Below are 26,605 nucleotides of genomic sequence, written 5' to 3'. Positions count from 1 at the left end.
GGAGGCATAAGTGGCAAGACAGCCTGCAAATTTGAAGTATTACTGATTCTCTAATCCTCGGATCCAAACCTACTAAGTCACAATATGCTTGTGCAGCTATGGAAGATCAATCGAACTTGCACATTAAATTTGGATATGGCCAGGCTGGTAGATTATTACTGTAGTTTTTTTCCTTACAGTATGTTGAGGCTATGAGAAGACTTACTTGTTATAACAGGCAACGGAGCTTTAGCAACATTTTCATGTTCTGTTTCACTTCATTATTCACTCTCTAGGTCTGATACAATTCTTTATATTAGCCAAAGTAATATCTTTGGTGATTTTTCACTGTGTTCCACTTAACTAGAGGACAAAGCAGAAATAACATATTTCCAGGAGTTAACACAGCTTCGAGATTAACCTCTTGCTCTTTGGCAGAAAAATCTTCCAATTTACAGATCTCTTCAAATCTTTCTAATAAATAGAGGGGTGTTGTTTGGTGAGTTATTTTTGCTTGGGTGGGTTTTCTGTTATTTTAACAACAAAAGAAATGCCCTCCTGAGTAGTCTGTCTAGCCCAATAGTCTTGTTTTCTGAACTGGCAGTAGGAAATACCCGTCAACTTGGCTACTGTCTGCTGTCCATTCTCCTCAGACTCCACTACACTCGCTGAATCAGGGGTGTTGGAGGAACCCTGCCTATTTGCTTTTCATGTCCATTTCTGGACCTATTGGATATGAGTATGTCTAATCCCTCATTTACACTGTTGATTCTTTAGACGTCCGTGACCTCTTCTGGCAAAAAGCTCCAGAAGTTATTTGAGAGGGGGCAAAAATACCACCTTTTAAAAAAGAAAAATTATTTTTAAAGGATGCTTTGTTGTTCAGTCCCGTCTTTCTAGTAACTGTGGGATCTGACCATTTGTTGCATTCTTTGATCTGGACTGTCACGGGCTTTAGGACAGCCATGGTTTGTTGACCATGCTTTGTTTACTTAAGTTTGTTGTTAAACTTTTCTTCTTTGGAGGTAAAGGTTTGGTGGGTTTTAAACTTTTCAACAAGGATAGCTTGATTTTTATAGTGACGTCTTGTGGGCTAATCATAGCATACTTGAAGACGTGAATATACAATGTGCTAATTATCTAAATGTTAATGAGTAAGTTGAATATAGTGTGTGAGCCTAAGATTTACTCTGAATTAACTCTGGAATCCAGATAAACTGCTACGAAAAGCAAGTCAGTATTAGCTTTGCCCTGTCATCTATGCAGATATTAATTGACCAACTTAATGTGCTCACATTTTGTGTACATCAAATTGAATGCTTTTCTTCCTCTGTTTTTCCTTCCCTTTATCAGCTGTTTCCTCGAAGGTGTACGTGGTTATATGTCATGAACAATTGCTTGTTATCCATATCTGGTAAGTTACCGTGCTGTCTTTCCATGGTAGTGATGGTAAACATCTGGTTTCGTGTTTGAAGTGTGGTTTTGTGTTCTAATTTCCAGGTAAAGCTTCTCAGCTTTATTCTCATAATCTACCAGGACTCTTTGATTATGCAAGGCAAATGCAAAAGTTACCTGTTGCTATTCCAGCACATAAACTCCCTGACCGAATACTTCCAAGGTAAATACAGATACATTAGAATATCTTATTCTCACAGTTCAGAATACGCTTGTGAAACTCTGGAAATAACAAATTCTGTGGACTTCCGTTCACTAACTGCCATGAATAACTTCTGTGGGCATTAATCAGAGAGTAGACCCCTAAATTTACATGAATCAAGATGTGAATATATTCTTATTAGAGAAATGGCTTTTGGTGCATCTTACCTTTTTGTCATGAAGCCTGTTGTTTCTGAGCATAGCTCTTTCCAGGTGTAGTCTGATATGGCAGATCCTGGCTGTACTTGATGCAAAAAAAAAAAAAAACCAACTAGGGTTTCAGGGAAGTAGAAATGGTGATCTTACTTTAGTTACTCTGGGCGCTATCTTTCCATTCTATTTAAAAACAAAAAAAGTATGTGTAATCTCTTACTGCAGAGGGAATGGGCTCATGGATTAATTTGGAAGCAGGGAAGAGGAGACTGGAGTGCAGATTTGAGATTCACATTTAGCTAGTCATTTTTTTGCAGGCCAGCATAGAAGGTGTTTTTGTCCCTAGATGCCCACAGCGTACTGTGCGTGCAGCCCCTCCAGCTTTATTTACTAACAAGCATATACAAAATCCCAGAGACTGGGTACAGTGCTGGCTGCCAAACAAAGCCTTAGGAACGCATTCAAATCTGAGAGGAGGAAGTAGTTGTGTACACGGATCTAGTTGGCAGAGAAATCTTTGATTCTTAAAGTGCATAGTGAATCACTGGTTCTTCTCATATAATATGCTTTCTGTTAGGAAATTGTATTATAGAAGACCTGATTCTCTGCTACCTGTGGTTCTATTAACAGCCTATTAGCATTTAATTCTTGGATTTAGAAAAGGCTTCTTGTTCAGTCGTCTGCAAACATAATGGTGCAACACCTGTCTGAAAATTGTGTTCTTCCTAGAGGCTAATTTCTAATTACCTATGAGGTAATTCGTGCTTTGAATTGTTGTCTTCTGTGTGCCTGCACCACTGTTCTTCTCTGTCTTCCAAACTAACTTTGGCTGTGTGATTTTTGGCTTGAGGACTGCATCAGCAGTGAACTAATTACCATAATTATAGTAAGGATCATGTGAGGAAAGCCTTCCAACTACCTCCAGCCTGGAATGACACCTCACATAAGTTGCAGAGGGCTCAGAAAACGTCTTGTCCGGTCATGTCACTTCCCAAGAAAAATGTAGCATGACTTGCATGAGCGAGTACGAAGCCAATCATGCAGTGGCAGGAGAGACTAATTTAAATAATCCATTTTGCTGGTTCATCCCTTGCTGTAAGGCATTGGGGTAGTAAGCTTTAGCCAGATGGAAGTAGTACTTTTGAAGTATGTAGAGGAGCATTACTTTTTTCCAACCAGACCACAAAGTGTGTTTTTCAGCAAATTCCTGAATACCATGATGACGAGTGCTACATGAAAAATGCAGATATCTTAAAACCAAAGTATTCAGTAGAGAAAATGGAAAGCAAAACATAATCCACAGTAACTTGTGAGGTTCACATTCGTCAGTTTATGGTACAAACATTCAGTAGCAGAAAATGTCTGTGATAAGTCTCCTTCCAAGCTTCACTCCATTGAGTGTCCTTGAGCAGTTCCTTTCAAACCTTCCATGACTTCTTTCAACCAAATTTTGGGGCCAGTACTCTGCGTTATCAGTCACTTCTGGACAGTTTCATTTGAAGTGCTATGCAAGTATTTTTCCAATTTTTGACTGCAGCATCTATCTCTCACTGCACTAATTCCCATCTTTTCCACAGCATCCCATTTATTATTTTTACTGTCAAGGCCAGTCTCCATACTGGCTATTGTCTTCTAGTATGCATAGAAACACCAATTCCCACTACCAGCAAATAAAAACGTCTTCCCTGGCTTATCTGATATACATCTTTAACTAATTGTTTTCAGTTCTCAGGGTGTGTCCCATGAGAAAAGATCTTGAAAAACTTCCTTCTAGTTCTCCTTCAGATCTCCTCTTGAAACGCATGCTGTGCTGCCTATGAAAAGTTTCGCAAATTTTAAGCTGTGGGTTTGCATGGGCTGTGGCCCAGCAAGCTATCCAGTGCAGCATCATTTCAGGTCTATGTGTCTTGTCTTCAAACTATAATGTCCTTGGAACAGGAGCGGACTTCATATTGTCTGTGTAGTAGCCAGCACAAGGTATGATAAGTTACAGCGTTACAAGGAAGAACAATCATGGGAGTACCAATAGTACAGCCAAGCATGTATACAAATACATACAATTAAATAGCAATAGGTAGAGGTAAATGATGCTTGAAGGGACTGAGGTACCTATTCTTTTCCATTCCTGACTTTTAACTGCATTCATAATGCTACATAACTGAGCAGCATCTCTGTGCTAACAGTGTATGTTTTAGGCCTATGATTTTGAGAAGAACTATACAAATAAATATACTTCTAGTTTTTCTGGTGGGCAAATATAATTTTCCCACCAACCTCTCTTAAAAGCAAATTCATTCAATTGTTTTAGTTGACCAATAATTCTGTATTTATATCTTGTAGGAAGTTTGCAGTGTCTACAAAAATCCCTGACACTAAATGGTGTCAGAAGTGCTGTGTTGGTAAGTAAAGGCCTGCAGAATAAATGCCAAGAGGCAGTACAAATGGTGGCAGTATTAAATTTGCAGTCAGGTTTAGGAGGTAAAGGGAGAAGAAACTTTTGTCAGCATTATGAAACCATGCATTTGCAGACAGCGAGCCTCTTTAGGTTAATCCTTGTGTGTAAGCAGTGAAAACTTTCCCATTTCAGTCTTTATATTCAAAGACAATTCTCAAGAAATGCAGATAAGCAGAATGCATGTTGAATTTAAACCAGGCCTCAGAAGGAGCCTGATCTCCATGGATGGAGTGACCTAAAGAAGTTACCATCAGGCTTAAGTAGCCTGACTTCCTAGCTCAGGTTCCTGTGGTCAATGTTATAAAAAACAAGGAGTATTTTCAAAAGTCTTTGAGGGCATTGTTGTCTCTGAAGCCTTTACAGTGCATGCAGAGTGGCAGCTACTGAAGTGTCAAAGCTGCATTGTATTAAGGCACATATGAAGGGGGGTGGATAGATAAAAATAAAAAGAAACAGGAAAGGTAATTGAGTGATCTCTTGGAGTCAAGCTCCTGTCCGTGGAGGTGTTTTGCCTGGTGTTCCATACAGTTGTTCGGAGTTGTATTAGGGCGGTGCAAAAATAATTGCTGCTTTAGCCATCAATTTGAGAGCAGTGTGTTTCAGCTTAGAATAAAGTTGAATAATCAAAATGAGAACGACTGTAATCTACGCAATTTTGTCAACAAGAAACAAGTCTATTCTGGTAGCATAGAATTCTGGAGTTCTGGAACTGATGAATTCTTTGAAGGTGATTTGAGGTGCTCCTTGGCCATGGAAAACCTTTCCTTGCAGGAAGTTGTTGCGATGCTTGAACATGTGGTGATCAGTGGGAGAAAGGTCTGGTGAGGAAACTGGGTGATTTTTTGTTAGCTCAGTTCATGCAGCTTCTGCAGCGTCATTTGTGAGACATGCAGTCGGGCGTTGTCATGGAGAAGAATTGGTCTTTTTTGATTTGTCCAGTGCTGGACATGAACTTTGCAGTCCTTGGAGCGTTTTGTTGATTCCTTGGCAATACTTCCCTGCTGTGGTGAGTTTTGCCAGGATTCAAGAAGTTATGGTGGAAGATTCCACTTGCTGACCACCGAACAGTGACCATGACCTTCTTTCGATGCAGCTTTGGTTTGAGCAAGTGTTCTGGTGCTTCACCTCAGTCCAGGCACTGCGCAGAATGCCGCAGTTATTATATGGAATACATTTTCCATCATGTCTATCACAGAAGGACGTCCACAACTCTCCTCATCTTCAAGGCTCTCATTTCCATTATGAAATGTTTGGAAGCAATGTTGAGCTGTGTGTTGGTCGGCGGTCCCCTGGCCAGGTGCTTGGTGGATGTTGTTACCAGTTTTGACTGCTTTATGTCCCCTTTTGAACTCGCACAGTAAGATCACTCAGATTTGCTTTTTTCCATCTTTATTTTGACAGTGTAATATAAAAAAATAAACAGTGGAAACAAAAATATTAGCGTAAATGAGTGAATTTTACACTTTGAAATGGTGTCCTGCGTGAGCACAGTCAAGTAAAAGTTTAATCCAAAATAAGCATCACAGTTTACAATGTCAAAAACAGCAATTATTTTTGCACCAAACTAATATACAGGAGATTTTCAGAGACTCAGTGGTTAGTAGGCATCTTTCACCCTGACAAAAATCTCCCAGATATTGTTAAAATATCTGATGTTTGTTATCACTCCTTTGTCCAGTCTACCTGTTAAAGCTTGACTTTTTCTGGGAGAAATCCTCTGGGGTGTGGTAGAGTGTTAATGACATGCTGTGTAGATCCAGCCTTGCCCTAATTAAGACATCTAGCCCAGTTGTGAATGTTAATGGGTGCTCAAGGGAACACCTGACAGGGTGGAGTGACAGGGATCAGAGTAGGTATGAAAACCAGCTTTCTGACATGAAAATTAATTTCGAAGTCCATATGTTTTCAGGTCTGTTTATGAAATGAGGAACCTGGTAGTGTGCTCCTCCATAACATTATGGTTTCTGTACTAACAGGCACAGAATTTAACAAGAGTGCTGTGGGACTTGGTGTTATGAGGGGGAATCTGCTGTCCTGGCATTTAAAGATAGCTTAGCCTAATAAGCCTGGAGTCCTTCTTGCGTGATAGGCATAAGTGATGACTTGTGATGGCAACAAGGGCAGCTGCAAAATGCAGGTCCAAGGGGAGAAATGACAGATGCACTTTCCTGCCCTGATTACGTGCAGCCTGAGCCTCCATTCCTGCTGGCAGCATAAGTATCCATTTGGCCTGGGGAAGCACCAGTGCCACGGGAGGCAGAAAGAGATGAGAACTTCTTGTCTTGTTTCTCCACCCCAGAGGTGTCAGTAATTGCACATTTTGTTCTTTCTGCTGTTGAGTTCAGCATTATTAAGGGTATTGGCAAGTGTTGTTTGCTGCAGTTTGCAGTTGGTTTGACTGATGTTGAGTGAGAACTTGCATTAATGAAATTCTGCTTTGATATTTAAGGTGCCAAGGGATTTCTAGTGGATTTCCCTGGCGGTAAGGTAACAGGAGCATATTTCACTTTTGTAGACAGTACTTGATTGTAGAAGGCTGATGGCCCACTGGCATTTTACTGCACTTTAAAATCTGGTCTTTCAAGGTGTTACTTAGCACTTTGTGCAATTACTTGTTCATCTTAAGTGATATGCTGGCAGTGCTTAAGCAATGAAATTCTGTCAATACTGTAGAATTAAAGTTGTGAAACTTCAGGTTTCACAGTGCACAGTTCTGCAACTTTATTTTTCTCTTCCAGTTTTTAATAGAGTTCTGACAAGCACTACAAGAGCACTTGAGTGGAAATAGATTATGTCACTTAAAAAAAAAAAAAAGAGTTAATATCCTGCTATCTAGAAGCACTCATCAGAAATACAGAGCTTCTGGATTTCAGGAGTACTTGTGACAGTACTTGGAAGGCAGCTGAACAGTTCTTAAGTGATGGTGATTGTTCACTGCCTACTGAATGAACTGTCTGTGTGTCAGAAAAAGCCATTCTTTAATAGCTTCTCGTAGTGGTTTGGAGATGGATTAGGCAAACCAGCATGGTGAAGGAAGATACTTCAAATGTATATGCAGTCAGCTATTTCTTTTAAGACTATCTGAAATAGTAAATCCCACCTACCAGCCTAAAAAAAACAACAATAAACTTTAGAGTTGGAGAGTTGAAACATACCGTAGCACTCTTCATAGAAGCATAAAATGGTTTGGGCTGGAAGGGGCCTTAAAGCCCATTGAGTGCCATCCGCTCTGCCATGGACAGGGACACATTTCACTAGACCATGGATTGTTGTTCAAAGCCCTATCCAAGCTGGCCTGGAACACCTCCATGGAGGGGGCATCCACAGCGTTTCTGGGCAACCTATGCCACTGCCTCACCACCCTCACTGTGAAGAATTTCTTCCTTATATCTAATCTAAATCTACCCTCTTCTAGTTTAAAGCCATTCTCCCTCACTCTATGACTACGCGCCCTTGTAAAAAGTCCCTCTCCAGGTTGCTTTGTGGGGCCCCTTTGAGGAAGGCTGCTTTAAGGTCTCCCTGGAGCTTTCTCCTGCAAGAGTTGTGTTTATTATGGCTTATTTGGTGCCTGCGAGTAGCTGTTTATGCCCAGTGGAAGGGCAACCCTTGCTTCAGCATGCTCGCTGTCACCGTTTTTACGGTGTGGGTGTTGAATTGGCAGGAGCTTCCTTATGGAAAAGATTAGAGTGGTGGTGGTGGGTATTTTCCACAAGTGTATGGACTGTTATCTAGTTGGAAATTATTTATAATTTTTTGTTCAGTATGCTAATGTACTCTACCTCTCCTTTTTTGGCAGTGAGGAATCCCTACACGGGCCACAAGTACCTTTGTGGAGCACTACAGTCTAGCATTGTTTTGTTAGAATGGGTTGAACCAATGCAGAAATTTATGCTAATCAAGGTAGTATTACGATAAGGTGAAATACTCGTGTTCAATTCTGTTTATCTTGTAATGACTTGCTAAGAATAAGTGTTAGCCGTTTCTTGAATTATTAGACTTTTCTCTTACTTTCTGTTAATTTACATTGAAAGTAGCTATCTAAATGTGCAATATGTATTGACTCAAAATATTTATAGGAATGTTCTTGTTTCTGTGGTGCACCACAGTGATACAACAAAGCCTTTCTCTATGAACACTGCCTTTTAGTTGCACAGTAAAAAACCGGCTGACAAACGGATAGCAGAGTGGGGTTGTAACATGGGTTAACAACAGGCTTGTTCCGAGTCTACAGAGAATGTGCCCAGTCATGCTATGCTATGTGACACTGGAGGTGCCCAGAAATGGTTGTTGTTTCTTCATCTGGCACCACCTGAGGCGATGGGGCCAGGATGGGCTCATGTTTGTTGAAAGGCAGCTGCTATAATTGGGTCAGCAAGGGAAACAAGGCTGGGTGACGACATAGCCAGGGAAAGCAAAGACCATTAAAGCTTTCTGGTCATCTGTGGGTGGCTGCGCAGGGCACATATGATGAAAGATGTCCTGTCTTATTTTAACCAAATCAGCATGAAGACCCTAAACTTCTTAACTTAGTCTTTTTGTAGCTGTCAGTTACTGTTATCTGACGAAGTAAGCAATATGGCATAAAATCTACCATACAGTTTAAATAGCTAATAGCAGCTCAGACTAAACATGTTTCCCTTCTAATAACTATTTTTGTTTCTTAATCTAGCACATAGATTTTCCTGTACCTTGTCCGCTGAGATTGTTTGAAATGCTGGTAGTCCCTGAGCAGGAATTCCCCTTAGTTTGCGTCGGTGTCAGTAGAGGAAGAGATTTCAACCAAGTGGTGAAATTTGAGACTGTCAACCCAAATTCTACCTCTTCGTGGTTTACAGAAACAGGTTTGTGTGCTGTTGTAATTCCATTCAGAAATGTTCCCTCCTTTTCTGTTATAGCTAAAGCACTAGAAAGGTGGTTTCCTCTGAGAAACAAATGGTTAAATTATTAAGGCTAAGTGATCATTGTAAGTTCTCCATTTAAAGGGGTGTCTGGTTGTAACTGCTTGCACATGCACTTTTTTTTTTTTTATGTTTCTACTTGTTGAACCAATTAGATTTCTTGAGATTTTAAGTATATCAGAGGAAGGAGTTGTAGTTTCTAACATGTCCATAAATCAGGCTGTACTTGACTATTACTCCTGGTGCTGTTCTGTGCTCTGCCCTGGCACCATGACTTCTTTTACTTGATAGATTTTAATAGAACTGCAGTCTGAGCAGTTTCTTTCAGCGTCACTGTAGGTGTGGTTTGGCTCTCTTGCAATAAGGCATCATGGTTAGAAATGATGTTATCAGCCTCCTGCTGAGAGATGGCGTAGTTCTATTCTTCCAGTGTTCATGGAAAATGGAAGGGATTAGGACCACTGATAGCAGCAGACCAAGTACCTGTCTGTCAGTGGTCTGGGCACTGTGAATAAGGAGGCCAACATCTGAGCAACAGTAGAAATTCTTTTAAGAAGGAAGCGTGCCAAGAATTACTTTTCTAGAGTTGCAAGGTTCCCCCCTAAACCTAGATACAGTATGCAGCTGGCCCCCATCATAGCTTGCAGGTGTAGAAGCACTAAAGAACTTCATTACCACCAGGCATGGAACCCATGTTGATCCATGATGAATTTGTATGTAGCCGTGTGCTGGCATTTACATGTGTGTGAGTCCAGCTGATTGTGTACTGTGGAATTCACTAGCAAGTTTCTGCTAGGAAGATGCATGCTGACTTTCTTACTGCTGAAGAGCGTGTCAGATTTTGACACAGTTTAAAGAATAGTTAGAAAAGCCAAAGTGGTCAGTGGATGTTCAACCAATGTAATTAACCACTTCAGAGTTAGTGCATTTTATTTCCAAACTGATAGATGTAGTTATGTAACTGTGTGACTTCAGAAGAGCCCATAAAAGTAGCACACTAAAGAGAAATTATTTGGCTCATAATGTCCTGATGTCATTCTTCTCTCTGTGTTGTCTGCATTAGTGTGTAAACACAAGAATAGTAATCCCTTCGTGGTTCCTTTTTTTAATGTGGAAAATTTAACATTGCAACGTGTGTTCCGAAAATACTTCTATAGCTTCCTTGAATCATTTTGTGTTCTCATGCTGCATTTGTGTTGTTTTCTCCTATTTGTTTGACTCTAATTTAAACCCTCATGTCATATTGGTTTATTCCTGTCCCCTGCTGGCAAGAGAGAAATAATACAGTGAAACAGATTTTTCAGTGTTTTTTAAATAAAGAAAGCGTGTACTACATGGTCACAAATAGCTTCCATCAAGTAGTGTTCGTTGTTTGATACCAAACATTTCTTTGTAAATGTATTTTTAAAGACATTTTTTTTTAAATTAGTTGCCAGAGACTTCCTGCAGAGGGCTTCTCCCCGTGCCACCCTTCTGTCGGCTCTAGCCAGTGCAGTGCATGTTTCCACACTGCATAACATGGTGGCACAGATGTACACCCTCCAGTCCTCCTGTTGCGTGTTTTCATCATGGCTATCTCCACCTTTGATTAAGACCATGCATTAGAAATTGATTGAGATCATAAACGTATACCCTTCAAGACAAGCAGCAAAAAAGAGGTGGAGGAACCATCTCAAGGAACACATTTCTGCCATCACCCTTGAGGAGTTTTTTGCTTCTCAACAGGACTATGGATTTATTTAAGTGAAAGCAGCTTTTGTATTTTAGGTAATATGTTAGAGTTTCTTATCTCAAACAGATTAATTGAGTTTCTCTTTTCTGTATGAAAGAATACCTGCAGAATTGCTGGTAGTAATATTGAATGAATAAGACCTGCTTTTTGTGTAATTTTCATGTTAAACAAATAGACCAAAACTACCCTTCTTTTTTGAGCTGACATGTCCACTAATCACTTGTGGGTCAGATCCCCCTGTTTGCTGTGATGGAGACTGCTGCAGCTGTAACTCAGAAGAGAGGAAGGTTATTCTTCTTTTTAAGTATTGGGAGAAGGAAATAATCCCTTATTTTTGGAAGCTCTGGGGATGGGAGGTCTGAAAATAACAACAAGAATTAAGTACTAATATAAAAGTCCCTAGCAAGATTTAGAAATAAAGGCAGAAGAAAGATGGTATGAAACAGCATTCAGGTTTAGTGTGGATAGTCTCATATATCTGCCTTTTTTTGCAACAGCAATATTAAATGACACCAGCTGAGAATAAAGGGAGAACAGTATACACATGAGTTTGCTTTTGTGACAAAGCTCAAAAAGGCTGGATTAAGCCCATACTTTAATATTACAGCTTCAGTTTTCCTGTCACAGTCAACATGTTGGATAAGTGGACATGCCTCTCTAAGAGAAGAGAAATGTCACTGGTAAGATGATTATTTTAAGTAGATAAAAAAAAACCACTAACACATTAAATTGTCTCAATCTTTAGAACTTCCATTTAAAATTTCATGGTAATTTGTTATGAACTAACACTGTCATTTTTTTATAGACACTACAGAGACAAGTGTTGTACATGTAACACAGCTGGAGAGAGATACCATTTTGGTGTGTTTGGATTGTAAGTTTTAGTATCAGCTAAATACATACATATGCATGAACATGCATACTGTCTGTCTGCAAATTTGGTTTTGTATTGAAGATTGATTCTTGGCTGACATATCCTATTTATTGTCTAGGCTGCATAAAAATAGTGAATCTGCAAGGCAGGTTAAAATCCAGCCGCAAACTGTCATCGGAGCTCACGTTTGACTTTCAGATTGAATCAATAGGTAAGTTGGATTTAAATACTGAGTGAATGGATAGACTAGAAGAGTTAGGCAGTCACCAACTGTGTGAAATTTAACAAGAGCAAGCACCAGTTTCTCCACGCGGGATGCGGTAATCCTGTCTACACCTATAAATGAGGGGACAAGAAGGTGGAGAGCAGCCCTGTGGAATGATCTTGGGGGCTGTGTTGGTGGCAAGTTGAATAGGAGTCAACAGTGTGCCCTGGGGTGCCTCAAGCCCAACCTAGCTGGCCTGTCGAGGGAAGCACATGTCTCACTCTACACTGCACTGGTGCAGCCCTACCTCAAGTACTGGGTGCAGTTTTGGTTGCCTTAATATAGAGAACATTGAATAGACGTCACATTACTGGAGTGTGTCCAGAGGAGGGCAACCAGGATGGTGAAAAACCTGGTGGGCCAGACTTATGAAGAGCAGCTGAGGTCACTTGGTTTGTTCAGCTTGGAGAAGAGAAGGCTGAGGCAGGACCTCATCAGTCTACAACTTCCTCAGGGAGGCAGTGGAGGCGAGAGGTGGTGGTCTCCACTGATAGACAGGTGGAAATGGCATAAAGCTGCTATCAGGAGAAGCTCAGGTTGGACATTAGGAAAAGATTCTTCACTGAGGGGGTGCTTGGTCACTGGGGCAGGCTCCCCAGGGAAGCAGTCACAGCACTGAGCTTGTCAGACTTCAAGGAGTGTCTGGATGGCACTCTCAGTCATGTAGTTTAGTTTTAGGTAGTCATGTGAGGAACAAGGTGTCAGACTTGATGATCATTATGGCTTCCTTCCAACTCGAGATATTCTATGATTAACTTGTTTACTCTTAGAATACAGAATTGGAGATGCTACCTGTCAAGTCTTTGGTGTTTGAAACACTATCTTATGTATTTGACTGTTTGTGAGAAGGCTCAGTGAAAGGGCTCAGCATGCTCTGTAATGTGCTTCCCTGGGAGCAATTGGAATAGAGTTGTAACCCTGGAGTCTTCCCATGTTGGGCCTTCATCCTCTAAAGGAATACCTTGACACAACCTACGCAAGCTCTGTGAGTCACTCATGGCTAACTCATTCTGCATATGTGTTCATGCAGTCCATTTTTATAAATCAGCTCAAAGATGAAATTATATATGTCACACTTAGATTTTGGTTTCTTTTGAAGAATCAGAATTAATTAGATTTGTGAAACAGAAAGACAGGACAAATTTATTTTGACAGTTCTCTAGTGGTTACATACCTAGATTGCATCACGTGCTTTTGGAAGAGGGTTGAGGAAGGATGTGTGCACAGAAGGAGGGTAGCACCAGAAAAGGCGGAACAGTGGCAAAAAGAATAATGACTTGGAGGGAATTTCATAGAATCATAGAATTACCAGGTTGGAAAAGACCTCCAGGATCACTGAGTCCAACCATTCCCACCAATCACTAAACCATGCCCCTCAGCACCTCGCCCACCCGTCCTTTAAACGTGACTCAACCACCTCCCTGGGCAAGCCTGTTCCACCTCCCAGTGACCCTTTCTGTGAAACATTTTTTCCTAATGTTCAGCCTAAACCTCCCCTGGCAGAGCTTGAGGCCATTTCCTCTTGTCCTGTCCCCTGTCACTTGGGAGAAGAGGCCAGCTCCCTCCTCTCTACAACCTCCTTTCAGGTAGTTGTACAACCTCCTTTCAGGTAGTTGTACAACCTCCTTTCAGGTAGTTGTACAACCTCCTTTCAGGTAGTTGTAGAGAGCAATGAGGTCTCCTCTCAGCCTCCTCTTCTCCAGGCTAAACAACCCCAGCTCTCTCAGCTGCTCCTCATAAGGCCTGTTCTCCAGCCCCTTCACCAGCTTCGTTGCTCTTCTCTGGACTCACTCCAGAGCCTCAACATCGTTCTTGTGGTGAGGGTCCCAGAACTGAACACAGGATTCAAGGAGTGGTCTCACCAGTGCTGAGTGCTGAACTTCCCAAATGACGAGCACTCAAGGAAAGACATGGGAGCATGTGAAGTACCAGGGCTTAGATTTAATAAGGGAGAGGGTAAAGTTGCTTCTGGGTGTTAGGTTTTGCAGGATGGCAGTCAATCACAAGGTTGTACTCCACAGCGACCTGACTCCTCAGGTGACTTTACTTCTGAGGAGAAACTTTAGGATGTCAGGTACTTCAAACATAATGTCCCCCAGAGAAGGGAACAAAAAACCATTGTCATGGAAAACATTACTTTTATGTCTCAGGAGGGGGAAAGGAAGGAAAGAGCACTTGTGCTTGAAGCTGCTGACTGAGAGACCTCTGGGACCTCTGCGCACACTGTGGTCCTCTCTTTGCTCATCAAAAAGGAGATACTCATGTCCTGTTCTGGCCTCATAGTGTCTCAATATAGCTCTACGCCTTCCTGCATAACCTGCCCAGGGGCAGGATGCTGGATGCAGGTGGGATAGATCCTTCCTTCAGGATCTTTGAGGAAGACCCTAGATGCATTTCCTTTCATGGGTTTTGGATGCAAGTGTTTGTCTCCACCTTTGTGACTGTCATGGTTTAGCCCCAACCTGACTGGCAGCTACATGCAAGCAGTTGTTGTCCAGTTCCCTTCTCTCTCCCCAGCCAGGGAAAGAGGAAAGGGAGATGAAGGAGAAAGACCTGTGGGTTGGAAACTAAAACAGCTTTAATGAAACAATAGTAATAAGAAGGAAAATATTAATAATAAGAAAATAATAAAATATATACAGATATATGAAATTGCCTCTCTCTTGCTGACTTTATCACCACAGATGCTGCAGAGCAGGCACAGGGAAAGGTCGCAGGCTGGACTGTGTGGCAGGAGGGAGCTGGATTCAGGAACACACAGATCTGGGATCAAGGCAAAGACAGACTAGGTCTTCACTAGACATTGGCCATCAAAGAACAGAGCTTGACCCTCATGATCCCTCTGTTTTATACTGAGTGTGACATATGTGGGATGGAATACTCTGTTGGTCAGTTCTGGGTCACCTGTCCTGCCTGCCCCTCCCTGCAAGTGCCACCCTTTTCTTCCCTTTTTATTTACAGCATTCCACCAGCTCAAGGATTGCCTTGGTTTCTATAGGAGCAAATATAAGCAATGGCCTTTGTGCATACCAGAAGCATTCTAGACACTTAAAAGACAGAAACACTGTCTGAAAAACATGCAGTTAGCTTTCAGAAAGTGAAGTTCTTAATGAACTTAACTGAAAAGCTAGAAAACTGCTGTAGTTCAAACCAGAAGAGTGACAAGGGGAGGGGCTGGGAAGTAGAGGGCTCTGTAAAGCTTTGTGTCGCTGTTGCAGAAGGACCATATTAGCCCGTAGTTGCTGGGAAAGTGAAAAAGTCACTGCAGTATCCCTGTAGCATTTCTGCTAAAACTCAATATATATTTTCTGCTAGTATTAGAAAGAGGAGAGGTTTCCTGTTAAAAGGGAAGAACATGCTTCGGACTAGACAGAAGGACAGTTTTAGAACTTTTTCTAGTTTTTGTTTTGATTTTTTTTTTTTTAAGCCCAGTTCATAAAATAGACATATTTAAATGCAGCTACTTCAGAAGCAGGTTCAGCCATTGCTGTGAGACATCCTGCAGGCTGTGTGATTGAACATGAAACAATAAAACGTACATGAACAGATTTCACAATTGCAGTCATATGCTTTTGGCCATAAAAGCATGAGTTGATATGCTTCAAAACTGATTCCAGTGTTCTTTGTTACCAGTCTGTCTACAGGACAGTGTGTTAGCGTTCTGGAAACACGGAATGCAAGGAAGGAGTTTTAGATCAAATGAGGTAAGTATTGCGTTTTGCTTTGAACTCTGACTTCTAATATAAGCTAAATACAGGATAAATGCATAATGCTGTGGTCTGAAAAGGAGTAAACTATTTCAGTAACTTCCTAAGTTGGACCTGGAAGCTGGAGTCTCATTCTGAGTGTGTTTCATAAGCTACAAACTAATTAGTGAAGCTATACAAGACCTTCTGTCAATTCTAACACAGAGAGTAGAAAGCCACAAGAGGCCAGGGCATGATGCCATAGAAAAATATGGAAGTCTAATTCTTGGTAAAATTAAATTTGAACCAAAATTTGGGCTTTGCTGGGAGCTGCACACTCCACTGCTGAGCTTTAGCTTTTTGTCAAAGTGCCGAATAAGTTGCCTGGTGCTTTTTAGTACCTTCCGTGTTTGTTTGGCGTACAAGCACTTTGAAGATTTTAGTGCCCAGCCTTCCCAAGAAGCGTTTTCCATTCTCAGGAGAAAAATGTCAGGTTAACCTAATGATTCTTTTCTGAAATTTCTGCGTAGTCCCTTTTCTCAGGCAGTTTGATGTGCTTATTAGGCATAGTCAAACCATTATAAGTACCTCCCCAACTTCTCTTTTTCTTGCTGTGAACCTTCTGCATCTATGTGTTAGTGGAAATACTGTGCTTTGTGGGATTTTAATGAGTCTTTTAATTCAGTTATTAAAGAACGTTTACAAACTTCACGGTTGTTTCATCAGTGCTGCATTGGCTGGGAAATTGAACTCATGATGACTAACTGTATTTCAGAGCACACGTACAGTCACACTGTGCCAAACTTAGATATTCCACATTGTTACACGACTACATTTATTTGCACAAAGTCACCACTGACCTCATGTGTGCTGACAGTAAGCCTGCTCTTGGTGGGAAGTTGAACCAAATACTAGAGTCAGACGACTCATAACAAAATCTGCAAATGGTTCTTTTGGCATTTGTGCACGTTTTGATCCCCAGGCATGATTGTCCTTCTCCCAGGAACCTCATAGCGGGGACCTGCAGCACCCTGCTGGTAGCACAGGCCATGAAGAGGAGTTGATGCTTCTAGATGCTTCTCCCACTCCAGACCCCTGCTAGCAGCGTTCTGCAAGACTCAGTGGATTACTTTACCCATTGGCACTCAGCAGCTCTGATCTGGTTGTTAAAGGACATGCCCCAGAGTGCTGCAGCACAAGTGGATACTTTATATTGTTTATGAAAAGCATGAGGAATGCTGGCCAAAGCCAGCACCTAAATGAAGAGAGAAGGAAGAACTGAACTATTGTCAGAAAGCAGGTCACCTAAAATCTTTTCTCTGTAGAACATATCAAGAGTGAGCTCTGGGCTGTGTAAAATTCCTTCTCACTTCTGCCTGTCCTACTAGCCTCAGCTGTTAAGAAAAAAGTAAACTCCTTTTCATCTGTAATATGAAAAGCCTGCATTACCAGGCTTAGATCTTGACCTTATTAATTACTTTTGGGGAGTTTTATACAGTGTGGGATGTAGGAAGCAGTTACACATGACAAAAATCTGACCAACTTAACTCTGCAGCACATTTGTCTTTGAACACATTCCCTAATTTAATATCAGCTGGTCTAATGAGGGATGATCTGAGCTCCTTGTGAAGTTATTTCTTTCCACAGCTATGACTTTCCACAGTGTTTTGAGTGGGAAGAATGAGACAGGGAACTGTGTGAATTCTGAGACAAGAGACTCAAAATTTGGACCAGGATTGTGTAGACTCAGCCCCACTGCAAAGAGGAAGTAATTTATTTAATGAAGTGAGGAACTGTGTTGTGAATTAAAATTCTCTTGCAAGTTCTCTATGCTATAATTTAAATCACTAAGTCAGCTAACACTACTAGGATCTGGGAAGGATTCCTCAAGAATATGAAATGTGGCTGTGGAGAAAAGGAGCTTTGTGAGCCATGCTGCCTGTTCATGGAGTATGCAGTAGACTTCAGTTGATTATTTTTTTTTATTAACATGATGTTTTCTTTGGTATTCATGTGAACATAAAGTTATGTCACAGAAGTACAGTTCACCCACAGTAAACAAAGCTCTGTTGCACTAGTCTGAAATGCCAAAATGCCATGCTTTCTTTTCACAACAGGCATTAAGTACAACAAATTAGATTGTTTCTCTGTTAAGATTTTCAGATTATGGACTTTTACTGCATCGTTGCTATGATTCAGAATTTCAACAGAAAGCATTTTACATGTGATTTGCCTGGTGCATTTTGATTGTCTACTCCAGAGTGAGACAAATTGCACCTTACAGCTGCGTATTTCAGTCATGGCTGTAAAAAGAATTGCACTGGTAGCTTGGATGCTGTGCAGCGCTAAGCCCTGCAGTTGTGCTTGCAGTTGCTACTAGAGGAATTCATATAATGTGGCAGGAATTACAGAAGACTTGGATCTGATTTAAAAGTGACAGTTGCATTAAATTCTCTAGCTGATTTAAATTAGCAATAAATTGGTAATATCAATCATAGTACTTTGCTCTAGATTGATTTTTTTTTTTTTAAACAAAATTAAAACCCTTGTGCACTTAACATGTAAACACATATAAACACTGGTCTTATTTTTATTGTCTAGATCACACAAGAAATTTCTGATAACACGAGGATATTCAGGCTTCTGGGATCTGACAGGTATGAAAAGTAGTGAACATGTCATGCTAAAATAGAAGAATAATGTGTCCCTCATACCTTGTAAAAGTTCTTTTCGCTTGCTTCTTGTAACTCATTTTTAGCCATCTTACATATTCCTTTCTGTACATGTCTACCTTTCAGCCTTTCAAGTTTAAGTAACTTCCTTAAAAAAAAAATTTTCTTCTCAAATTGTTTGTGGGCTTCCAGAAGTACTTGGCCACGCAAGTGAGCTCCTGTTCAGCTGCAGTCAAAATCTCCAGAAATATCTTCCTTTTTGTGCTGTAATTCTTTTTTTTAACTCGGTGAAGTCTTTACTTTCAGATGCTCTGCTGCAGTAGGTCCACATTTTGAGACAAATGTAAAAAATACTTTAAAATTTCTGTATCTCACATTCACCCCCAGAAAGGAACTCCGATGGTTGTCCTCGTGACGCAACAGCTCAGGTCATTCTGCTTGTCCAAGCTTGATGCACAGCCCTGTAATTACCCATAACATCAACAGCAGGGAATGGTGCTATACTTTATCAGCTGTCTAGCAGCAATTTTTACTGGCTGGGGTTTGAGGATTCTGCCTTACATGCAATACCCGATAGCTTTTTGGTAGTGAGTACTTGTAAGAAAAAAATCATCTCTGATCTGAGGGTTTTACCCTCTGTGCTCCAATGAGGTGTGCATGGAGGTCAGCCTTATTATGTCATGTCTCCTAGCTGTTGAGAGGCAGCGCAGCTGAATTAAAAACGCGTACAACTGCATAACAGAGCATGACATTGCAAATCATTGCCTTGGAAAAATAATGTCCTCTTCCCCAAACACAGTTCCAACTATTTCTGGCTTGCATTAGTAATCTCTCAAGTCTGAGACAATGTTTAGACTTTGCACTGCAATAAACATTAGCTCAAATTTATTCAGATAGCCTTTTCATTGCAGCACTGTCTTACGTTTTGTTGGAGCTGTGAAATCTTTTTCTAGTAGCACATTGTCATTTCCTAGACAGTTCATAGGAACTGGAGTTCTGAGAAGCCAAAAAACTGCCATTGGTCTGATAAGAGTCTGCGTGTTGCTTTTTTCTGATGAGCAGAATGCTTTATGGCATGAGGTGCCATTCCCTTTGCAGACACAGCGAACAGAGAGTAGGTTTTGAGCCATAGTTCTGAAGCAAGCACCACTCCTTGGGCACAATAGATGGATTTGAGTTTGCCACAATCTGCCTTTGTTCCAGGGTGTCTGGAGGAGAGTTCACTCATAAAAATCCCTGGTCCATTTAGCAGTTTTAGCAGTTCTTGCCTGATAAACAATCTGAAATAGTTTGTGAAACAGAATTGACTTCTTTGAAGAGAAAGGTCTGATTCAGACCCCATGGCATTTGCAGTTGTAGTGTAGGGTCCAGCTAGCCCAGTCTCCTGTCTTCAATGATGGCCAGAAATAAGTAAGGGAGAAGATATTCTGCACGAAGCAATGTCACTCTCAGCCTGCAAGTCTTTGTCTCTGGGACTTTCAGAGCTGGAGGAGGTTTCTTTGGATTTAGGTTAGATGGGCTCCAGGAAAGACTGGAAGTACTCACAGAAGAGTCGCCTTTGGTTGTCTATCATGTCCGATGGCAAACGGCAGACTAATGACTTCCAGAACTGATGCCTGATTAATGGATTAGCTTTGCCAAGCTCTGGAGAAGCACGAGCCCAGGCAGTAGGGCAGTAATGGACCCTCTTCAGAAGCTCCCACTGAAAGGATGAGAGGCAACAGGAATACCTTGCAGCAAGGGAAATTCCAGCTGGATAAAAGAGAGAACATCATTGTTAAACACTGCAGCAGGAGCACAGAAAGACTGTCAGAGATTCTTGGACACCTTGCCTGGACAAGACCATGAGCTAGCTTTGAGTTTGGCTTTGCTTTGAGCAACGTTTGGACTAGAGGTGTCCAGGGAAAGAGAAATGACTGCTGGTCAGACGGATCATGGGAAAGAACATTTACAGTTCTATCCAGGGATATTTTTAAATGAAGGCTTACTTGATGTGTCCATTTTATTTTTCTTGTAGGGTCGTGGTGCTGGAGAGTAGGCCGACGGATAACCCAACAGCCAACAGCAATTTGTATATCCTGGCAGGGCATGAGAACAGTTACTGAGAGCAGCGTGCAGCAGGCCATGATGAGAACGCTCCCGCTGCAGCAGCGTTCGTGGCCGGCTGAAATTGCACAAAAGCTGCAGCAACCTGACTTCAGTTACTTTATAATTTATTGTGGCATGAGAGGAAGATGAGACTTGTTTGTGGTATGGACACATAAGCATTATGATACCACAGAAGTGCTTAACTTACTGTTATGTAATCTTTGTACATATGCAGTATTTTCCAGTGAAACTTCTTGCTGAAGACCTACACTGACTCTCTGTAGATAGAGCTCCTCCTGTTGAGTACAAGTGTCTTACCTGTACTGATGTAAAAGTCACTGAGGGTGCAAAAATGAACTGGGGTACTATTTTAAGGACGTCTCGTGTTTATTATAAAGTGGGATACTAGCAACAAATATAGTACATTTAACAACACTATTGTATTTTATTATATGTAATTTACTAATACAAATAAATCTTAACTTTTAGAAATTGTAACCAAGGCTGTAATCAGATTACAATCTTGTTTTAATTTTGATGCAACACACTGGTGTTCATGTTTGCACAACGTATTGAGATGTGATGTATTTAGTCACTAAGGTAAGCTGTGACTTTGTGGATATGACTTGGGCTTCAAAATTCCTTTTTTTTTTGTTTACTTGGGTAGTTTTCTTTGTGAAACAAACCAGTTAAACACCTGTATTTTTATATTTAATTGAAAACTCTCCTTAAGATTACTTCTCTATGCTTGAAAACAATACTTAATGGATGGGTGTCAGTCCCAGACTAGTGGTACCTGGCTGTAACACTGCAATAAGTGTTTGAATTATTAGTATGTACAGTGATAAAAATTAGTATTACTCTTCGTCTTAGCAAATAGTTTCATATCACAATTAAAAGAGCAACATTCCACGTTGTGGAAATGGCTCAAAGATGTTGCCATTTTGACTTTTTTTTGGCCTTATAACCATTTTCACACTTTTTTTTAATTTACAACGTTAACACATGGCCAAAATAATTCAGTTACTACCTCATTCAAACAATACAGTGGTTACTACACATCACAGGAACTTAGTTTTGATCAGAAGTATTTTTGATTGCTATTTTCCAATGGAGTATGTAAATGCCAAGTTTTAGCAAAATGCACACATTTGACTCCTTTTTTGTATATGTTCTTTATATTTTATTGTGATAATATACACTAAAACCAACTAAATTTAAAGTGATTTATGGCCTGCATTATTGTTGTGATTGGTAAATGCTTTGAAATACGTTCCCTAATGTATATAATGTAAAATAAACTTTTTTTAACATGTTGTTGTACAATTAGATTACCACCTGCACTAATTTTCCACGTAAGACTAAAATGGAACATCCTGAGTTTTGATTTCTGCTATTAAACGTTTGTGCCAAACACAGAAGCTGGGTATTTCTGAATGTCTGAGTAGTCAGACTTAGTAGGGTAGGCGTTACTACACTTTTGGCCTTCAGGCAATGGATAGATGTATTTGAGATGGAAGTCTTTCCAAATTCCAGCTTGTTTGATTTCTTCCCTCCATCACCTGCTCTTCCACCTCTGATTGAAAAACTGATTTTTTTTCAACAGAGCCTTTTCTTGCTTATGGGACTAAAGCTTGCTGTCTCTGCTGGCCCAGTCTTGTCCATTCCTTGTGCCAAACCTCAGATCCGCCCTTTCGGAGAGGTGGAAATGCACGGCCTGCTGCTGGGAGGCTTAATTCTCAGAAAAGGCAAGAACTTCAGTGTGTTTCATAGCATGCTCATGCTGTTGCCTAAGGGGGATTTCCCTCCTGCAACGAGGGAGATGTTCCTCACTTTGACATGCAATAAGTAGCTAAATTTTAACCAAGTACAGCATAGCTGATGGGCTGTAAGTATGCTTCCTGCTGTGGGGTTTCTGCAGCAGCTGTGGCCAAGTGTCTCACTCTTAGGGGCTGTTGGGCCATTGCTGAATGACGGGCAACAGGAGCTAAAGGATATTGGATTTAATTGTGGTTGACCATTTTTGGTACAAGGATGCATGCTGAGGTGCAGTGGGTAGAGCTAAAAATAAAAGAGGACAAGGTAATGGCATGTGGGAAGGAGGAGAGCATTGTGCTCTAGGGCAGGCGTGTCACAAATCTGTTGGTGTAGCTAGGACAGCTTTGCTTTCCATGTGTTGTGCTAGCCTGAAAGGCGAGGAAGAAGCAAAGGGTTCCTGCTTTTTGAGGAATTGTCCTGTTGCAGGATTTGGGGTCTGCCTCTTACCTATCCCAAGCTGCTCGGCTCCTCAGCTGAGCCCATGGGCCTGCATGTCCGGCAGAGCAAAAGGTCTCCCATACTAGTCCTGCAGTTGCCATCAACTGATAGTTTCCTTGACCCACATGCGGTGGGAGCTTCCACTACCTCCATCATGATGCAAGATAGGGATCAGCGTGTGGCTGACTAATAGGAGCGTGGTCAGAGCCAGGAAAGCAAATCACAGGCACAGTGAGAGCAAGGTTCCTTCCTGCAGCTCCTTGACACAGCTTCTCTAACAACCTGTGTGGCCTCCCTTTCTCCTCCCAGCTCTTTCCATTCTGGCTGCTATTGCTGGCTCCCAGCCGGAAGTCAGATGCTGACAGGTGGAAGTGTGGTGGGGCCATGTGGTGGGGCATTCCCCAACCTGGGAGCAAAGTTGGATAGGGGCAGGGGCTGAGCTTGGGCCAAACTGAGTTTCTGTAAAGAGAACAGAGAGGCAGGGCTATTTGGATCCATTGCAGAAATGCTCCTGGAAGCTGGGAGGATGGGAGAGAATGCTGTTTTGTCCTGCTTTTGCACATCTCTGCCTGCAGTGCTGCCTGCCCCTGTCAGAAACAGAATGTGGTGATCTTAAAAAGAAGAGGTTCGGAGTCAAATTCTGCGTCCCAGTCCCATGACTGAATCCAAGAGCTGTGCAAGGCAAAGCAGGTGTTGCTTGCTCTCCATTCCTTGCCGCTTCCCCACTGGGACCCTGGGGAGGGGCAGGGGGGAACCTAGCAATGTGGCAGGCAGTGATGGGGATGGATGCATCCCGCAGGCAGGAGGGGTCTCTTACACTCCCACAGGGTTTGGCTTTAGCAGTAGCAGTACTGGTTTTTGAAGGAATCTACATGAAAACATAGGGGAAAAAAAACCTGCTAGAATCACGGAACATGCCAAAACCTCTTGCTTCCCTTCAAGGAAAACACTCCAGGGTGAGCTGAAATATGGATTACAGGGAGTCTTGCTCCAGGACTCCGGCATCTGTTGAGGGGTGCAAAAGGAGCTGGGGGAATGTATCTGGGGAGGGGGACATGGACCCTCATTGTGTAGAGCATGCTGGGTTTGCTGACTGCTCAGCGTCATCCTCCACAATACAGCTGCTTTACTGTTGCTAGATGTCTTTTCTCCTCTTTGGACAGTCTCCTGAGTGTCCCTGTGCCACCCACAGACACTGTACATCCGTGTAAAGCCAACACTGCACTGGCTGTGGCCTTTGGTTTCTGCTCCTTCTGACAGCACTGGCAGCAAGTCTCATCTTCACTTCTTGACGTAAGGGCAGGTCATCACACTGCCTGGCTCCTTGAACTCTTAGCTTCCTCTGTTCCCTCTGTCACAACATCCCTATGAAACCAGCTCCCAGCTTTCAACTCTGTGCTTGTCTCTGCAAGAGCTCACGCCATAGGGAGCACAGATGGCTGCAGTCCTTCCTTCAGGTCTTCAGACACCCTCAGCCTGGAAATGTGCACATCCACACAGGGGAACCACCAGCACCTGTGCCTTATTGTGCCTCACCCGCCTCTGCTCTGCCATGGATGGGGCCAGTGACAGCAGCTGCTGGGCCAACAGCATCCCTGTGCTCTGTCCCTCGTGGGCCCATGGGACTTTTCCCATCCCACCATACAGGCTGCATTTGCCACGAGCAGTGGAGGGACAGCTCCTCACACAGCCCTGGAGGTCTTCATCTGCCTTCCAAGCAAACTCACCGCCTCCCACGTGGGACACGCAGTGAGCGAGTATGATCAGACCGAGGTCAGTCGGGAACCTGGAGTGCCTGTCAGGTCTAGCGGCACCAATGAACCCAGGATGCCCCCTGGCAGTGAGCACTGCAAAAGCACTGAAAGCCAGGAGAGGAAAGGCTGTCGCTGGTGCTGGTGGCTCTGGGTGGCAGCAGAGCTCGGCCCGGGCTGTCCTGTGGCCTTTCTGAATGTCTGAACCAAGTGAACACAGTCCCCATGTCTCACGTTACCCAATACTGTTTTGTTTGAAGGAAAGATGCTATAGAACGTTCACTGCTGTTTAGGAGCCCTGCCACCTTCATCTCCGAGTGAAGGGACTGGGAGCAATGTTGCACCCAGTACTGCACACTCGGGAGCAGCTGAAGACCTAAACTTCAACAGACTGGTCTTCCATTGTTAGGCAGCAAGTGCAACAGCTCCACAGTCTACAAGCTGCTGCAATGGTGTCCCTGACTACACAGGTAGGGTGCTAGTCCAAGCAGATAGCTCTGAGACATGAATATACCTGCCTGTCATCCTTGTTCCAGCATGCTCAGAGCACGTCTGACTCCTTCAGACACAGTATCTGTCTGGAGGAGACATGCCCAAGGCAGAGCTGCAGGGTGAAGACAGCTCTTCATGGAAGTCTCCACCCATTACCTGCGAAAGCACTGCTCAGCATCTCAAGAGTATCTTCTGTCCTCAGAGCACTTGATAAATGCTAATTGCACGAGCCTCCCAACACCACCAGCCCTCCAGAGTAGGGGTGATTCGGCAGCCTCTGTCCAAGCAATTGTGTGAGGGGTACTTTGCTTTCCTCCCAGCTAGCAAGCTGCTCCTGAACCTTTCTTCCAGTGACCAGTGAAGGTTTCCACACATCACGCTCCCTCCCTTTGCTCCCCAACAGCAGCTCGCTATCTTCTCTTCTGATCTCTGAGCTCTCCCTTGCCTTGTAAGGCAGGGTGCAATGATTTACTTTTCATCCCCAGCATTGTCCTCCTTCCTCTGCACTGCCAGGCTCCACAGACCACCGTGGACTTTGTCCTGTTTAAACCACTGGGCTTTATTTGCGTTCTGGCTTTGCTTTTTCTGGCTGTTTTTCCAAGTACCAAGCTTACATTTCCCTGTTGAGGCTGCCCTTGTGCCACTTGAATGGGGTGTTTATAGTTACCTTGGTCCCCATGTAAAATGGATGGTGTCTTTCCAACAGGGAGAGACAGCGCACTCCAGGGAGAAGGAAGACAGCTTGCTACCTCCAGTTCTGGGCAGACAGCTGGTTCTCACAGGTGGACACCATCTCCTCCTGCTCCAGCTCACTGGGGAAGGGGAGACTGTTGAGAAGCCTGTGGCGAGATACCCAGGCTCTGCAGGGAGCGAAGTCTCAGTGATACAAGAAGTAGTTACTATCATAAAAAAGTGGAATATTTTGATTTAAGCTAAAGTAGAGTTCCATCTGTCATTGTGTTCTTTGAAAGTCAGGTGGAATGTCCCTCTGATAGCATGTTTTCTTTAAAATGGTGTTTTTCATAGAATCATTAGGTTGGAAAAGACTTTTGAGAATATCAAGCCCAGCCGTACCTGTCCACTACTAAATCATATCCCCAAGCACCTCATCTACCTGCTTTTTAAATTCCCCCAGGGATGGTGACAAAAGCACCTCCCTGGGCAGCCTGTGCCAGTGCTTGATAAGCCTTTCTGTGAAGAGATTTTTCCTAATGTCCAATTTAAACCTGCCCTAATGCAGCTTGAGGGCATTGCTTCCTATCCTGTCACCTGCTATTCCATCCTATCACCTGTCACTTGGGAGACCAACACTGGATGTTGAGGCTCTGGAGCGAGTCCAGAGAAGAGCAACGAAGCTGGCGAAGGGGCTGGACAACAAGTCGTACGAGGAGCAGCTGAGAGAGCTGGGGTTGTCTAGCCTGGAGAAGAGGAGGCTGAGGGGAAAACTTATTGCTCTCTACAACTACCTGAAAGGAGGTTGTGGAGAGGAGGGAGCTGGCCTCTTCTCCCAAGTGACAGGGGACAGGACAAGAGGGAATGGCCTCAAGCTCTGCCAGGGGAGGTTCAGGTTTGACATCAGGAAAAAATTTTTCATGGAAAAGGTCATTGGGCACTGGCACAGGCTGCCCAGGGAGGTGGTTGAGTCACC

General features: G+C 42.6%; 1 protein-coding gene across 7 annotated transcripts in view; it reads left to right on the top strand.

Annotated features, from left to right (window-relative positions):
- Positions 1 to 21,879, top strand: part of MAP4K3 (mitogen-activated protein kinase kinase kinase kinase 3) — an 80,755-nt gene extending 58,876 nt beyond the window's left edge. For 5 of the 7 annotated variants that reach the window (XM_069852917.1, XM_069852916.1, XM_069852919.1 and 2 more), the window contains 10 exons: positions 1,333 to 1,393; positions 1,480 to 1,597; positions 4,129 to 4,187; positions 8,040 to 8,143; positions 8,913 to 9,084; positions 11,679 to 11,747; positions 11,866 to 11,958; positions 15,646 to 15,716; positions 18,300 to 18,355; positions 20,388 to 21,879. In XM_069852917.1, the coding sequence (XP_069709018.1) occupies positions 1,333 to 1,393; positions 1,480 to 1,597; positions 4,129 to 4,187; positions 8,040 to 8,143; positions 8,913 to 9,084; positions 11,679 to 11,747; positions 11,866 to 11,958; positions 15,646 to 15,716; positions 18,300 to 18,355; positions 20,388 to 20,475 (891 nt within the window). In that variant the 3' untranslated portion in view covers positions 20,476 to 21,879. Of the gene's footprint in view, positions 1 to 1,332; positions 1,394 to 1,479; positions 1,598 to 4,128; positions 4,188 to 8,039; positions 8,144 to 8,912; positions 9,085 to 11,480; positions 11,554 to 11,678; positions 11,748 to 11,865; positions 11,959 to 15,645; positions 15,717 to 18,299; positions 18,356 to 20,387 lie in introns of those variants that run through there. The other 2 variants (XM_069852914.1, XR_011337063.1) reach the window with 2 other exon arrangements.
- Positions 21,880 to 26,605: the final 4,726 nt, after the last annotated feature.

Source organism: Phaenicophaeus curvirostris, chromosome 2 (assembly GCF_032191515.1).
Source record: "Phaenicophaeus curvirostris isolate KB17595 chromosome 2, BPBGC_Pcur_1.0, whole genome shotgun sequence".
Taxonomy (NCBI): Eukaryota; Metazoa; Chordata; class Aves; order Cuculiformes; family Cuculidae; genus Phaenicophaeus; species Phaenicophaeus curvirostris.
The sequence above is the reverse complement of the archived record's forward strand: the minus strand, read 5'-3'. Positions and strand labels throughout refer to the sequence as shown.